General features: G+C 46.7%; 4 protein-coding genes and 1 pseudogene across 9 annotated transcripts; 2 read left to right on the forward strand and 3 right to left on the reverse strand.

Annotated features, from left to right (window-relative positions):
- The first annotated feature begins 1,151 nt into the window (after positions 1 to 1,151).
- LOC108083766 (uncharacterized) lies at positions 1,152 to 2,900 on the forward strand. Of its 2 annotated transcripts, none has more exons than XM_017179692.3 (3): positions 1,152 to 1,378; positions 1,443 to 2,246; positions 2,622 to 2,900. In XM_017179692.3, the coding sequence occupies exons 1-3, from the start codon at positions 1,281 to 1,283 to the stop codon at positions 2,755 to 2,757; spliced, it is 1,038 nt and encodes a 345-aa protein (XP_017035181.1). In that variant the 5' UTR covers positions 1,152 to 1,280; the 3' UTR covers positions 2,758 to 2,900. The 2 variants fall into 2 exon arrangements, with proteins under 2 accessions (XP_017035181.1, XP_017035179.1); XM_017179690.3 differs by having other exon boundaries at positions 1,153 to 1,378; positions 2,619 to 2,900.
- Positions 2,901 to 7,093: 4,193 nt separating this feature from the next.
- Positions 7,094 to 9,268, forward strand: Sce (E3 ubiquitin-protein ligase Sce). 5 transcript variants are annotated; one of them, XM_070286591.1, is made up of 3 exons: positions 7,094 to 8,529; positions 8,584 to 8,656; positions 9,135 to 9,268. In XM_070286591.1, exons 1-2 carry the CDS (start codon positions 7,228 to 7,230, stop codon positions 8,626 to 8,628), a joined length of 1,347 nt encoding a protein of 448 aa, XP_070142692.1. In that variant the 5' UTR covers positions 7,094 to 7,227; the 3' UTR covers positions 8,629 to 8,656; positions 9,135 to 9,268. The 5 variants fall into 5 exon arrangements, with proteins under 5 accessions (XP_070142692.1, XP_070142693.1, XP_017035137.1 ...); XM_070286592.1 differs by lacking the exon at positions 9,135 to 9,268 and having other exon boundaries at positions 7,094 to 7,813; positions 7,868 to 8,529; positions 8,584 to 8,908; XM_017179648.2 differs by lacking the exon at positions 9,135 to 9,268 and having other exon boundaries at positions 7,094 to 7,726; positions 7,868 to 8,529; positions 8,584 to 8,908.
- Positions 9,039 to 10,484, reverse strand: LOC108083738 (hydroxysteroid dehydrogenase-like protein 2 pseudogene; annotated as a pseudogene).
- A 1,250-nt stretch (positions 10,485 to 11,734) lies between these two features.
- Positions 11,735 to 12,795, reverse strand: LOC108083643 (uncharacterized). The gene is made up of 2 exons (XM_017179515.3): positions 12,637 to 12,795; positions 11,735 to 12,572 (listed from the first exon to the last, which is right to left on the reverse strand). Exons 1-2 carry the CDS (start codon positions 12,655 to 12,657, stop codon positions 12,120 to 12,122), a joined length of 474 nt encoding a protein of 157 aa, XP_017035004.1. The 5' UTR covers positions 12,658 to 12,795; the 3' UTR covers positions 11,735 to 12,119.
- Positions 12,796 to 12,884: 89 nt separating this feature from the next.
- LOC108083633 (Hydroxysteroid dehydrogenase like 2) lies at positions 12,885 to 14,412 on the reverse strand. Its single transcript, XM_017179503.3, has one exon. The coding sequence runs from the start codon at positions 14,188 to 14,190 to the stop codon at positions 12,955 to 12,957; it is 1,236 nt and encodes a 411-aa protein (XP_017034992.1). The 5' UTR covers positions 14,191 to 14,412; the 3' UTR covers positions 12,885 to 12,954.
- Positions 14,413 to 14,720: the final 308 nt, after the last annotated feature.

Genomic DNA, 14,720 nt, shown 5'->3' on the forward strand with positions numbered 1-14,720 from the left:
TCTTCTGCGCTGGAGTGTCAAGTAATAATAAGGAAGAAAGCGGAAAACGAAGCAGATAAAAATGCAAATAGGCACGTACAATTACACCAGTGTACACCAGTGAAAAGCGAGGCTCCGGAGGTGGGAACTCCGCGAGGCATCGACTCCCATTAGAAGCAGCTAAAGATGCAATGCCATCACCCATAGCGATACCGATACCCACAAAGGCGGCTTTAAATGCCACATTATGTGATTATATTCGTGGACTTTCAGCAGGTCTTGAGGTCCCTATCGGCGACTTTGTCAAGCCAAATGCTATTGGCCGACTAAGCATACGAGTACGAGTCCGACTCCGGCCCCTTGGCGGTCTCCGCTCGTTACAAATTATAATGGAAATTGGCTGGGTTTTATGCAATAAATGTAACCGAAGGCCAAGCGACGTGCCCGGCATCCCGAGCCAAGTCTTAGGCCCCACGGAGCTCCACGGAGATAATGCATGCAAGAAACTGCACATAGCCAGGCCTTAGAAGTCTGCCAAGAAGCTGCATAAATTGCGAGTGCAAGACAGCAAGGAAACTGTGCCTCCGGGCGGGATTAGAGGCCAGCTCCATCGGGAGCTGATGGATGGTATGGGGCCAATCGATTCGCTGGATTGCAAATCCATGAGAGCCTCAGCCCAATCGAAAGCGCCCAAATCAACACGTACTTAGCAGTGGCCACCACATGCTGCTGCCATCGTACCCCATCCACCCAATTCCAGTCAAACGAACACCCCAGGCTGGGCCTGTCCTGCTCCTGCTGCTGCTGCTCCTACTCCTACTTGGTGTCCTCTCTGTCTGTGCTGTGGTTTTTGTGGCCATTTTCATGTTAACTTTGTATTGATAAATTGCAGAATAAGTGAATGCCTTTTTTTTTTTGTTCTGTAGCCGCCGCCGCCGCCACTGCTGCCGCTGTTGTTGTCCTCGTCCTGGGCCCTGAACATATGCGGCATTTTTGAATTATTAATGAATTGCCAGCACAAAGGAGCCCGCAGCTATACACCAAACACAGACACAGCAACAGGCAAACAACATCGCAGCGACATGAGGTTGCGTGTTGCTGGTTTTAAGACAAATTTAGGAAAAGGGTTTCGTGTGAAAATTCGGCAAATGAAGCAAGTAGGTAGTGCGCCTCCAGTCAGTTAGTAAATCACACTCTGAGAAAGTAGTCTTACAGATCCTTCTTTTTCCAAATTGTTTGTTATATACGAATTGTGAATAGAAACAAACTCGAACGAAAACATAGGAACAATATACACCATCATGCGCATCGATCTGAAGGCCCTGCTGTTGATCTCCACGTCCGCCGCTTCGGACAGCGTGATCCGCATGAGCAAGCGATTTCAGGTGGGGAAAGCCAGGTGAGTGCGGGGTCAAGGTTCGCTCATCTCTTCCCATCACCCCAGTGACTGCTCTTAATCCAAGTTTCATGGTTCGCTACGAGCTGCGGAAGGGTGAGCTGATCATCCGCCATATAAAGAAGGCCCGAGTTGGCTCCACGCCGGCCAGCCGGCCGAAGAAGCGCCAGCGTCGTCAACAGCAGAAGCTGAAGACTGCGAATGCTAGCGTGAAATCCAGCAGTCCGATCTCGCTGCTTCAAAGCTCCATTGCCGTGAACACCGAGAGTGTTGTTCTGGTGACCACTGCCAGCCAAACGTCAAGTCGGGAGTGCAGCAGCATCCAGCTGGATACTTCGGACCTTTTTCCCACCTTTTCGAAGGATCAGCAGACCACTAGTTGCGAGATTCAGTCTTCCGGCAGCCAGACGGAGGAGCAGGTCCTGCAGAGTCGCACCACCCAGGCGAAGATTTCCGCCAAAAGCTGGGCCACCCAGACCAGGATACGAAACGCCACCCTGGGCTCCCAGACCGAAGTCTGCTGCAACAACGTGGGTGTTCAGAGAAACATAGATGACAAGCACGAGACTACTCAGACCGACGAGGTCGAAGATGAGCTGATCAGGCCCTATCTGCAGGCACTGATGCTCGAGTCCATGACGAACATGAGCAATATCATCAGCAACGAAGTGATTAGTGCCGTCAGCCAGGTGCTTGATGTCAGGGGACTTGAAATAAAAAAAACTACAAAGAAGCAGGACCTGCCCAGGGAGGGAGCCCTAGAGCCGCTAACACCTCTGCCAGTCGACCGGATCGGTGACAAATTGTCTTCGGAGAAATTCATAACCTTGGCTGGCATAAGAGGTCTTTTATCAACGACGACTCTCAAGAGGTAAGGATTTTCTACGATAAATAAAAGGTTGTTGCCATTTTTAGGGGTTAATAAGTAGGATAAACTATTCCCCAATTAAGTAAAAATATTTCAAATACACGCTGAAGGATTAACTTAATTTAGACAATTTTACAATATAAATTATAGCTTTTTGACTTCTTTTTGAAGTTAACTAAACTATAACAATAATTTGTCACCTGGCTGATTTAGCCTCCAGCCAACTCTTCTACTGACCACTGTTGGAACATCACTATAAATTGCAAGCACTGCGGCCTGCATCCGAATCCTTTTGCCCATCGAGTTGGTGACTCAGTGTTCCCGACCCCTACTCAACGCCTTACCTTTGTCTCCTTTTTTCCTCTCCCTCCACAGCAGCCAGAGCACGCAGACCGAGAAGGAGGAGGAGAAGGTGGACAAGAACCAGAAGATGGCGAAGGTCAGCGTGGAGATGGCCACGCAGACGGAGAAGTTGGAGAAGGAGCGCAGTCGCTGGACCCTAAAGCGCATCTAGAGGACCGAACCCTCAGTCGACGCGTCCTTGCAACTTACCCAAGCAGCCAGGCCATGGTCCGGGCTCCCATCCAGGTGGCACTCATATTGTTTTATGCTTTTGTAGTTGTCACTTTTAGCGAAATACAAGTGAATCGAATCAGAGTCTCGAAAGTCTTTCGTTTGTGGCGCCAAACGTTGGATACCAAATGCATCTAGAGATTCGCGTGAGTATCGAGCGTACTTGGTCTCGGAATTCGGGGCTTGGTGCTCGATTTCGGATTCGGATTCGTATTCAAGTTCGCCAGTCAGCCGCAGACACGTCCGCACTCGATAAAATCTCGCCAAAGACTGAATGAACGGGGCCGGTCGTCGTTGCCGTTTATGCCACAGAACGAAGCCACCGCAGCTGGACTCTGGGTATTTCAGCTAGGTGCTGCACTAGGCCATGACTAACCCTCCGATTACACTTACTCGGGTTCTGGGAATTAAATACCCATTTGGGAAAGTTTTTTGAATAAGCTATCTAAGGTTTTAATATTTTTCTAATTATAGTTGAAAATTTTAATTACCTATATTGTTATAGGAAAAATAAATTTAATAGAGCTTACTTAAAATATTGCATATACATAAAATATTGTACTATAAACATAAGATTATGTTCTTTACTTAGAGTAATGAGAATTTCCAATTATTGAGGGAAGTTCGTATTAAATGAATACCCGACATGATACAATTAAAACTATTGACTATTTTTCTATCATACTATATTCCTTCCATCTATCATACTATATCCCTTCAATCTTATTTTTTTATTTGACAAGGATTAAATATTCTAAGGGTATTCACAGTGCGATATGTACAGAATAATTCTGACTTCTTTCTTCTCCGCCTTTGGTTGTTCGTGGAGTGGCTTCGACTTCGAGTTTAGAGTTCGGCTTTTTGTTTACGTTCCCATTCCTGTGCCCGCTTCCGCTGCCCTTCCCCAACTGTGACCACCTCCACCCCGCTCCGACGGTATGCAAAAAGCAACAAACAACAATAACAAAAGTCACGCTTAACGACTGTGACGTCGTCGCGACTTGGCCAGCTCTGTGCCCCAGCTCCCCTGCCACCTCAACCACTCCACACCAGGTTTGACTGTGTCCAGTCTCCAGATCGGGACCGGCTTCTAAGAGCCAAGCCAAATAATAAACATGCAAGTGCCGCATGGCGTGGCATAGAAAAGAATAAAGAGTGGCAGCCGAAAAGCCGAGCCGAGCCGTGTCGGGGTGTGAATGCGGAGACATCTGTGACAGTAGACAGTGGACTGGGACACAGGAGCAGGGGGCCAAAAAGCCGGGATAAGCCTGGGAGTAGCCTTGTCCGCTGATTGATTACCATCCTGGCCATGGGAAACGCCCCTCGAAAAGGGGTTGAATTTTAATTGAGATTTATTTATGGTATGTGTGGCCAGAAAGACAAAAGAGCCTGGTCCCAGCCCAAGTCCCAGGTCAAGTTCCCATCAGGAGCCACGGCCATAATAACGAGCAAACAATGCTGGCAATATTTGGACAGTGGGCAATTGAAGAACTCCAATTGTGTGGCTGCTTTTGCAGTGGTTGTTATCGATGATGTTGCTCCTGCCCCCGATGTTGCTGCTGCAACCAAGTGGTGCTCAAAGAGTGAGCAAGCCAACGGTTTGGGTTGAAAATTGGGCGGACGCCGCCCGCTTGTTATTGTCAATTGTTGGCTATGAGTGGCATTGGCAGTGCCAGTGGCAGTCTTTGTTGGACAAGTTAACAGATTGCAATACCAGGTGAGGAGTGTGTGTGTGTGTGTGTGTGTGGGTGACATTCTAACTGTCTGAATCTGGCCTGGAATTCGTAACTCCCATTCCCAAGCCCATATACCCAAAGCCATCATTGATTTGGAGTTCGGGGCTAAGTGGCATGTTGCGGTTTACTCATACAGCAATTTTGGGCCAGCTCACTTTAACTGCTACGCTTGCAGAAAAGTTGTATATTTTAGACATTTTTATATATGAAAAATATAAATATGTAAAAAGTTTGAATTCAAGGGTCTGAAATTATTAAAATTACTCAATTAATTATGAATCTTTTGCATCTTCTAATCCAATTAAAAGCTGTCAATCCTTATCATTATCAGTATTTTAAATAAAATTCCCATTATAACAGAATTATCTCCGATTAAACGTTAATATACTTTTGCTTCCGTGTAGCACACACATCAAAGTCAACGCCCACCTCGGAGTTAAGCTCGTTATGCCCAATTAGGTATTCGCAATTTCTCGATGGCATGGCTCGCTCGTTCTAAAGCGGAGCAAAACTTTCACTTTAACTGCGAACAATGGCTACAAATTCGCAGACATGAACTACAATTACAACTACAACAAAATGGCGCAGACAGCGGACGACAACAAAAGCAACAGGAAAATGGCGTCGGCTTCCTTCCGGTCTAGCGCCGAATGATTCAATGCTTTGTGTGTCCAAGGGAAAATTCCCCAAAAAAAAAGATGATAGGAAAATCGAACTGCAGGGAAAAGAATTGGGAATAACATAGAGAAACTTTGGTTCTTGTTTGGCAGTCGGTCGCGTACTAGCATCCTCTGGCACCTTGGCCGTAAACCACCGTTCATAAAGCTGCCATAAAAAAAAAAAAACAGTGTGCTGAGAGGCAATCATTTCCCAGAAGTACCTGGGCTGGTACTTGCAAATTTCCGCAAGCGGCCGCAAATGATTAATGTCAATAAACGTTGGCCGATGGAAAACGCTGGGATCATTCAAGAAAGTTACCGACGTCCATGTGGGTCGTGAACCTGCGCGTACCGAGGCTGTGGTTGCCGCAAAGAATCGAGGACAGCCGCGATCTGTCGGCGTCGTCGTGTGGGAGCAGAGGTTCAAGTGGTTGCTGCTGGCTGCCAGTCAGGTGCGGTGGATAACCTCGATAAGTTGAAAATTGCCGGGATCGCATAGATGCTGCAATTACCGCCGCCATGAGGCAGCAATTCGGAGCGGGCGAAAATCGGGCACGCCTCCCGGCCACGATAATTAGCTGGGCGATCTAATGAGGAGAGGAATTCGAAAGTGGCAACGCCTGCGCATGGCTTGGCCCCGTGGGATATGACAAATGTATATATATATATTTTTTGCTCCCCTCTGTTTTCCTAGCAGTTTGTGTTGGCCATGCCAGGCATGTCCAGCAATTTCACCGCTTGTTCCATTGCCGGTGACTGCGACGGCGGCACATTTGCCTAAGGTTTATGCCACGTCACTCCCGCCGCGCATGTGCAATGCGCAGTAAATGTGACAGGTGAGTGAGTGGGACGTCGCGTCGGGGAAAACCTTTGGCTTGGGAATCTCGGAGCACGCGATCCGATCCGATATGCCCCGCTCCTTCCTAACCGAAACTAATGGAATGCTCAAGGGTCATTGTCATCGCATGCAGACTGGAGGAGCCCCCAGTCGGATATTAAGTGTCCCATGTGGCGGCGAGCCTCTAATTCAATTAAGAGTCGGGCGGCAGCATTCACATTCCCATTCCCTTGCCACCGCCGCTGTAGCTGCCGGCCCCACACGGCGTCACCAACTGCAGAATTTCTTTGAGGCGCAATTTAGGTAACGGCGGTTCTGCATTTAAGCCATATTTGGCGGGATCCGGTAAATGCTTTCCAGCCACCTTGATTGACAGCCGCGAGAAACTCGTTGAAATTGAGGTGTTGACGGAGTGTCAACCGAAAAGGATCTGGCAGATCGGTGGCCAGCACAGGGGTCCACTGGATTGGCGTTGGAATTTAACACCGTAGGTTATCTTAGAAAATGGAGAGCCAAAAAATATATTTGCCTATTTGCTTAGTTTATCCTAATTTGTTATGTGATTGAACAATACTTGTTTTTAGTTACGGAACGTGACACGTTGGCTTATTTATTTAAAAATAGTTTCTAGTAATGGGTTTCTGTGGAAAATTAAAAAACTATCATCTCAAAAACCTTAAATCGTACGTGTCTCAGCCAAAAAAACAAATTTGAATATGTTGCAATCCAATAAAATAAAATGAATAATAGACAACCCCAAACTAAAAACATATTTACAAGAAAATAAACGAAAATTATAATATAAAATTAATAGAAATCAAAAATCTGTTTAAAAATGTAAAGAATGCAATTATAATTGCAAGTAAAATGACATATTATTTATTCAGATACAATTACAATTAATTTTCACAACATAAAGTTATTTATTTTTTAACTGTAAACCGTTAAAAATTTGTTTTTGAATTTGCTTAGTCGTAAGGTTGCCACTCAGCCGGAAGACTTAGAGTGACCATCCTCCGAAAAAAAAAACGTTGAGATTTTTTAGTTTTTTGCATACGACAACACTGACAACTACGGTCACTCTGCAAACAAAAAATCGGAAAATTCAGCGAAAATTTCGGAAAATTTTCGGGAAAACGCTAAATACTGTATTGAAAAGCCTCAGAATTGGTGTGAAAATGACGTCGCTAGACCCGGCGCCGAACAAGACTTGGGAGCTGTCGCTGTACGAGCTCCAGCGCAAGCCGCAGGAGATAATCACGGACAGCACCGAGATCGCGGTTTCACCGCGGAGCCTCCACAGCGAATTGATGTGTCCTATCTGCCTGGACATGCTAAAGAAGACGATGACGACGAAGGAGTGCCTGCACCGCTTCTGCTCGGACTGCATCGTGACAGCGCTGAGGTCGGGCAACAAGGAGTGCCCAACGTGCCGCAAGAAACTGGTGTCCAAGCGCTCGCTGCGTGCTGACCCAAATTTCGACCTGCTCATCTCGAAGATCTACCCCAGTCGCGAGGAGTACGAGGCCATCCAGGAGAAGGTGATGGCCAAGTTCAACCAGACACAGTCTCAGCAGGCGCTGGTCAACTCCATCAACGAGGGCATCAAGCTGCAGTCCCAGAACAGACCCCAGAGATTCCGCACCAAGGGCGGCGGAGGCGGCGGCAATGGTAATGGTAATGCTGGAGCTACTGGTGGAGCTGCTGGTGGGGGAACTGCTGCCGGCGCAGGTGCTACTGCTGGCGGCGCTGGTGGTGGTGGTGGTGGGTCCGCTGTGGGTCGCAATGCCTCTAATCAATTACATGTCCACGATACAGCCTCCAACGACAGCAACAGCAACACCAACAGCATCGACCGCGACAACCGGGATCCGGGACACTCTGGCACTTCGGCGGCATCGGCGAACACAACCACCTCGAATGCGGCGCCCTCGTCGTCGGTCACCTCAGGAGCCAGTACCTCCGCCACTCGGATGCAGGTGGACGATGCCTCCAACCCGCCCTCGATGCGGAGCACACCCTCGCCGGTGCCCTCCAATTCGAGCAGCACTAAGCCGAAGCGCGCCATGTCGGTGCTGACCTCGGAGCGGTCCGAGGAGTCGGAATCAGACTCTCAGATGGACTGCCGCACGGAGGGCGACTCCAATATAGACACCGAGGGCGAGGGCAACGGTGAGCTGGGCATCAATGACGAAATCGAGTTGGTTTTCAAGCCGCATCCCACTGAGATGTCTGCGGATAACCAGCTGATACGGGCCCTCAAGGAGAACTGTGTGCGCTACATCAAAACCACGGCCAATGCCACAGTCGACCATCTCAGCAAGTATCTTGCCATGCGCTTGACCCTCGACTTGGGCGCCGATCTGCCGGAGGCCTGCCGTCTGCTCAACTTTTGCATCTACGTCGCTCCCCAGCCCCAGCAACTGGTCATCCTCAACGGCAATCAGACGCTGCATCAGGTCAACGACAAATTCTGGAAGGTGAGCCATCACTCTGGCCAAATTATGTCTGGATTTTAACTCTGTTCTTTTCAGGTGAACAAGCCCATGGAAATGTATTACTCGTGGAAGAAGACCTAAGCAGTACTAAGGATTAAATTAGTATTAGGTGGCGTATTTCCGGAAATTCCAGGAAATATCTTTAGCTGTAGTGCTTCACAATTACACAAAGCTTACAATATAAAAACCAATATGTAAATTATAAGTAAACATGCTCATTCCTCTTTTTAAATCATTTTGAATTTGCAATGTCCTAAGTCCTTGGACAAAGTATATAAAGATTGTAGTTGTCCTTATGAGTATTGTAGATAAAAAGCTTTGGATATTCTTATTGCTTTTAGAATAGAGCTCTGAAACATAACTATGCTTCAATGTAGTTCTGATTTCCAGAAACTTTAAGAATTGCTTAAAATGTGTAAAATAATTTCAATTTTTTGGCAAGAAGTAGCTTCCATTCTTCCTTCAAATAGAAATAACAATCGTTTACAATGTCTTGGAAAAAATCTTTATTCTAGTTCCATTCTTAGCATAAATATTAGAAAATTTTCGAATTCTTCAGTTCAAAATTCCAACTTTACGTAACTTAGGATCCCATATCGAGGCTTGGAACATATAAATCTCGTAATCTTTCGAACAATATGGATTCCTGCTGGGCTCTGTGTATCTAACATAAAACTGGGACTGTGAAAGTTGTTAACCTACAGCTTGGACTTCAATGCCTTCATCAGTTTTTCCAGCTTGAGGGCCTTCTGGAAATCACCGCTGATCTTCAGTTTTCCAGACATATAAGCTGGAGCTGCCTTTAGCTTTCCCGAAAACATATTAAAGAAATTTTCAGAGTTCATGGACAGCGTTGCATCGGGGGCGGCGGATGGGGTGCCGGAGCCGCACGAGCCAGAGCCGTTCTTGAGGTCCAGGAACCAGGTTCCCTGCTCGGCGCCGCTGATGTTGAACTGGAAGACGGCCTGCGTCTTGGAGACGATCTCAGGCGAGAGCAGAGATTCGATTTTCTGGAACAGCTGGGGTATCTTTCCATCGCCTGAAGCGGGAGCGGCAGCAGCAGCTCCAGCAGAAGCTGCACCTCCGGTAGGAGCTCCCTTTTCCTCTACAAAGAAATCAACCATCAGTGCGTCGGCATTTTCCCGGACACAGGCATAGTCAGTAAGGTCCGTGATTCCCACGGATTCCAGCACCTCGTCGTCCACGAAGAACTGACCCGTGGCCTGCTTGGGCTCCCTGCTCAGAATGGCGTAGGCGGCATCTGCCATGATCTCAGGCTTGCGAGACCACTTGGCCGACTCGGAGCCGGTGAGCATCTCGATGGCGGCCGTAAGGATGGCTGTGCGAGGCCAGAGGGCGTTGACGGCGATTCCCTGGTCCCGGAACTCCTCAGCCATGCCCAGCACGCACATGGACATGCCGTACTTGGCCATGGTGTAGGCCACATGAGGACCGAACCACTTGGGCAACATGCTCAACGGCGGCGAGATGTTCAGAATGTGGGCGTGGTTGCTCTTCTGCAGGTAAGGCAGGCACTCCTTGGAGACCAGGAAGGTGCCGCGTGTGTTGATGTTGTGCATCAAATCGTAGCGCTTCATGTCCGTGTTGGGCGTATTGGTTAGGGAGATGGCACTGGCGTTGTTCACCACAATGTCTATGCCTCCGAACTTGGCCACCGCCTCCTGGACGGCAGTGCGCACCTGCTTCTCGTCCCGCACGTCCACTACGCAGGGAAACGCCTTACCACCGGCCTTCTCTATCTCCTCCGCCGCTGAGAAAATGGTGCCGGGCAGCTTGGGATGCGGCTCGGCCGTCTTGGCTGCCACAACGATGTTGGCTCCATCTCTGGCCGCCTTCAGGGCAATCTCCTTGCCTATGCCCCGTGAGGCGCCCGTGATGAAGAGCGTCCGTCCAGCTAACTTTCCCGAGTTGATCATCTTGGAGTTCTGAGTTTATAGACCTTGGTCCGAAGATTCCAAGAGAAAGTCCAAAGTGCAAACAACAGTGCCGCCAACTCTTCGGATCGCATAAAAGCTTTAAAAGCTTTTGGAAAATAGCTAGAAAAGTCTAAAAAGTTTAGGGTTGATAGCAGAAGAAAACTAATAACTAATTTGGAATTAGATAATTATATAATTAAATATTCTTAATTTGTATTTAATATTTATTAATTTAAGATGTAATAAAAAAAATATTAAATGGAAAACATTTTTGTCAGTAGTTACGGTAGGAGAGTTGAATGCATCATTTAAATTTATTTAAATTCCTGCATTTTCTTTCATAAATGTTATATTTTTTTTAAGGAAATTAGTAATTAATTAGTAAATAAATATATCAACTCTTAGGATGTGAAAAACAGGGAGAGGATAGAGCAGGTTTATTGCAGACCCGTAGCAATCTATTGTAAAGAGGAGGGGTTTGTCACACCGTTGTCGATTCTAGGGAGAAAGAAAAAAAAATTTAAGAATTTAATAATAAAAATAAATAAATAAAAAAATAAAAACAAAACTAAAATAAAATTACATTTTTATAATTTTATACTGCTTTTACAGTTCATTTAATATTTCGAACAATGATATTCAAAACCCCCTCTCAAAACAAACTTGCTACGCCACTGGTTAGGGAACTCTCTTGGTCAAGATCTTGAGAGAGTAAGACGGCGTGGGAGCGAGATAAATAGATAGAAGATTTCGAGTTGGCAGCACTGCCTCCGATTAGCTGTGAAGGCGGGCTTTTTAAACGCATGTACATTAAAAAAAAAATTATCTTCAGAAGAGCAAATCTAAGTTAAATTTATTAAGTTTATCGATTAGATGTTGAATAAATTAACAAAGTTGCCTCAAAAAGTAATAATATATATTTTTAAAGACTATCGATTTTATTAATATTGTATGATGAACTTTGATTTTCTTTTATCACGTGTGTTAACTATTGATCAAAATAACGATGACCTCGAATTGAATAACAATAAAAGAGTTTAAACATAAAATGAAAATAGCAGAGAAGCGATGATAATTGTATAAATTAATAGTGTAAATAAATTCTGCGTAAAATTTGGATATAATAACCACTTTAGGTTTCTTAAGCATTATATTTTCTGACACTGCGTCAATTTTTATGAAATTTTGCCAGTCGTTTAAATATAAATAACTAAAAAAGTAGTTCGCCTGAATACGAAAACCCTTTAAAAGACATTTTGAGGTAATTTTATTTAATTTCTGAACTGTCAATATTTTTCTACATCTAGTGCATAACAAAGTTATAAAGCATATAATATAAAAAAGCTATATGTTTTAAGTAAAAAGTTGTCTGTTACGTGTCTGAGGGTTTAGTAGAATGCGATTGTTCCGTGAGCATGGGCTCTAGCACGTTTGGGAAGCCAGTGAGATGAGGGCGGACGGTTTCCATTTGTTCGTTGTACGATGACTATTGATCTGCGGCCCCAGGAGCTGGGTGAAGATTGTGGAGGCCACAAAGGCACTGGGAACGGTGAGGGCAGCGAGGTTGTAGTACCAACTTGACTTTGGTATGCGTTGTAGAATAAACACAAAAAGCACCAGATGCACCGGGCTGTATCATTTCGGCACCCGACGCAGCTTGTCGGCGATAGAGTCTCTGAAATCTCGAAAGTCCCCGCTGCCCTCGATCTCGGTGCGACATCTGCCCTGAATGCGATAAAGACCGAGATTGATGTCAGTTTGCTGGCCGCTCAGCATGCGTCTGCTCAGATCCTGCTCCAGATCGTAGGGTAGCCCCAGATCGACGAGTTCGTCCACCTCGTCCTGGGTAAAGGCACGCTGGGTCTCCTGCAACAGCTCGGCGCACTTCTCATAGATCTCCAGGTACTGCTCCGCCTCGTTCTTGTCGCCGGAACGTCGACTCTCCATGAAGCGGTGCAGCAGCCGACTGGCATCCGCATCCAGCAGGGTCTCGTGGACGCTGTTCGACAGCGTGTAGATCCTTCGCACCTCAGTAACGGTCATGTCGCTGCAGCCGCAGAAGCACTTGATCAGCTTGAGGGTCTTGTCCTGGCGGTTGCAACGAACAATGGTTAGTCAACTTCCGGTTTGCATTTTCTGAATGTGGACGTACCTTGTAGGAACCGGAGGCCATGGCGACGGTCTATGCTGGCTTCTTTGTCAGAACTAGTTATTTATTCACGTCCAGCTGCACACATACTTTTACTAATTGCAAAAATTATTTACCCAAAATTTTACCTATCAACAATAATGTGACCGGGCAGAGAAGCAGAACAAATACCAGAAGAGCGAAAGGTATTTTGAAGAAGCAAGATCTGGTCACACTAATAGCCGCCCAATATTTATGTTTTGTTTTAAATCTAATGGCTACAGAATAACGTTTTATTAGGAAATACATAACACAAAAGAGGCATCTACAAAGCATAGGCATCTACAGCTTGGATTGCAGCGCCTTCATCACCTTCTCCAGCCTGAGGGACTTCTGGAAGTCTCCGCTGATCTTCAGTTTTCCGGACATGTAGGCAGGAGTGGCCTTGAGCTTTCCGGAAAACATGTCCAAGAAGTGCTCCGAGTTCATGTCCATGGTGGCATCTGCAGCTGTGGGCGGTGCTCCAGCACCGCAGGATCCGGAACCGTTTTTCAGGTCCAGGAACCAAGTTCCTTGCTCGGCGCCGCTGACGTTGAACTGGTACACGGCCTGCGTCTTCGATACGATTTCGGGAGAGAGTAGAGCTTCGATCTTCTGGAACAGCTGAGGAATCCCATCGCCGCCTGAGACACTAGCTTTGGCATTGGATGCAACAGCGGCACCGCCAGCAGGAGCTCCCTTCTCCTCCACAAAAAAGTCAACCATCAGAGCGTCGGCATTCTCCCGGAAGCAGGCGTAGTCGGTGAGATCCGTTACACCCACCGATTCCAGCACCTCGTCGTCTATAAAGAACTGACCAGTGGCCTCCTTGGGATCCCTGCTCAGAATGGCGTAGGCGGCATCTGCCATGATCTCAGGCTTGCGAGACCACTTGGCAGAGTCGGGACCGGTCAGCATCTCGATGGCAGCCGTGTGGATGGCTGTGCGAGGCCAGAGGGCGTTGACGGCGATTCCCTGGTCCCGGAACTCCTCAGCCATGCCCAGCACGCACATGGACATGCCGTACTTGGCCATGGTGTAGGCCACATTGGGGCCGAACCACTTGGGCAGCATACTCAGCGGCGGCGAGAGGTTCAGGATATGTGCGTGGTTGCTCTTTTGGAGATACGGCAGGCACACTTTGGACACCAGGAAAGTGCCGCGTGTATTGATGTTGTGCATCAAATCGTAGCGCTTCATGTCCGTGTCGGGCGTGTTGGTCAAGGAGATGGCACTGGCGTTGTTCACCACAATATCGATGCCGCCAAACTTGGCCACTGCGGCCTCAACGGCACTGCGCACTTGATTCTCGTCCCGCACGTCCACTACGCAGGGAAACGCCTTTCCGCCGGCCTTCTCTATCTCCTCCGCCGCTGAGAAAATAGTTCCAGGCAGCTTGGGATGTGGCTCGGCCGTCTTGGCTGCGACAACGATGTTGGCTCCATCTCTGGCCGCTTTCAGGGCAATCTCCTTGCCTATTCCCCGAGAGGCGCCTGTGATGAAAAGCGTTCGACCGGCTAACTTTCCTGAATTGATCATCTTGGAGCTTCAGTTGTATCGACCGTTCGCAGTAAGAGACAAATTTCGACTGTAGACTTAAGCGCACAGCAAACCGTTTTGCAGGGAGAAACAAAATTCAACTGTCACCGTTAGTATGCAGCAAACACCTTTGGATCCAAAGATTCATAGTGTAAGTCCAAAGGGCAATCACTGATCTATGGCAACACTGAACAATCAACAATCAACATAAACACGAAACGAAACTAACTTTACGAAACCAAGGTTTGTATACCCTTCCTATAGAATCGATTGAATTTGAAACCTTCTTTTTTATGTAAATTTTCCGATTGCAGCAATAAAATGAATAAGGGATTTCTTTTTACTTATCTAAAAAAATATTTTTAAATAGATATAAATTTGAAAAAAAATTTATATTATTATACCCTACAAGGGTATTATAATTTTAGTCAAAAGTATGAAACGCAGTGAAGGAGTCTTTTCCGACCTTATAAATTATATATATTCTTGATCAGAATTAACGGGGAAGTCTCTTTTAAAAATATATGTTA

Source organism: Drosophila kikkawai, chromosome 3R (assembly GCF_030179895.1).
Source record: "Drosophila kikkawai strain 14028-0561.14 chromosome 3R, DkikHiC1v2, whole genome shotgun sequence".
Taxonomy (NCBI): Eukaryota; Metazoa; Arthropoda; class Insecta; order Diptera; family Drosophilidae; genus Drosophila; species Drosophila kikkawai.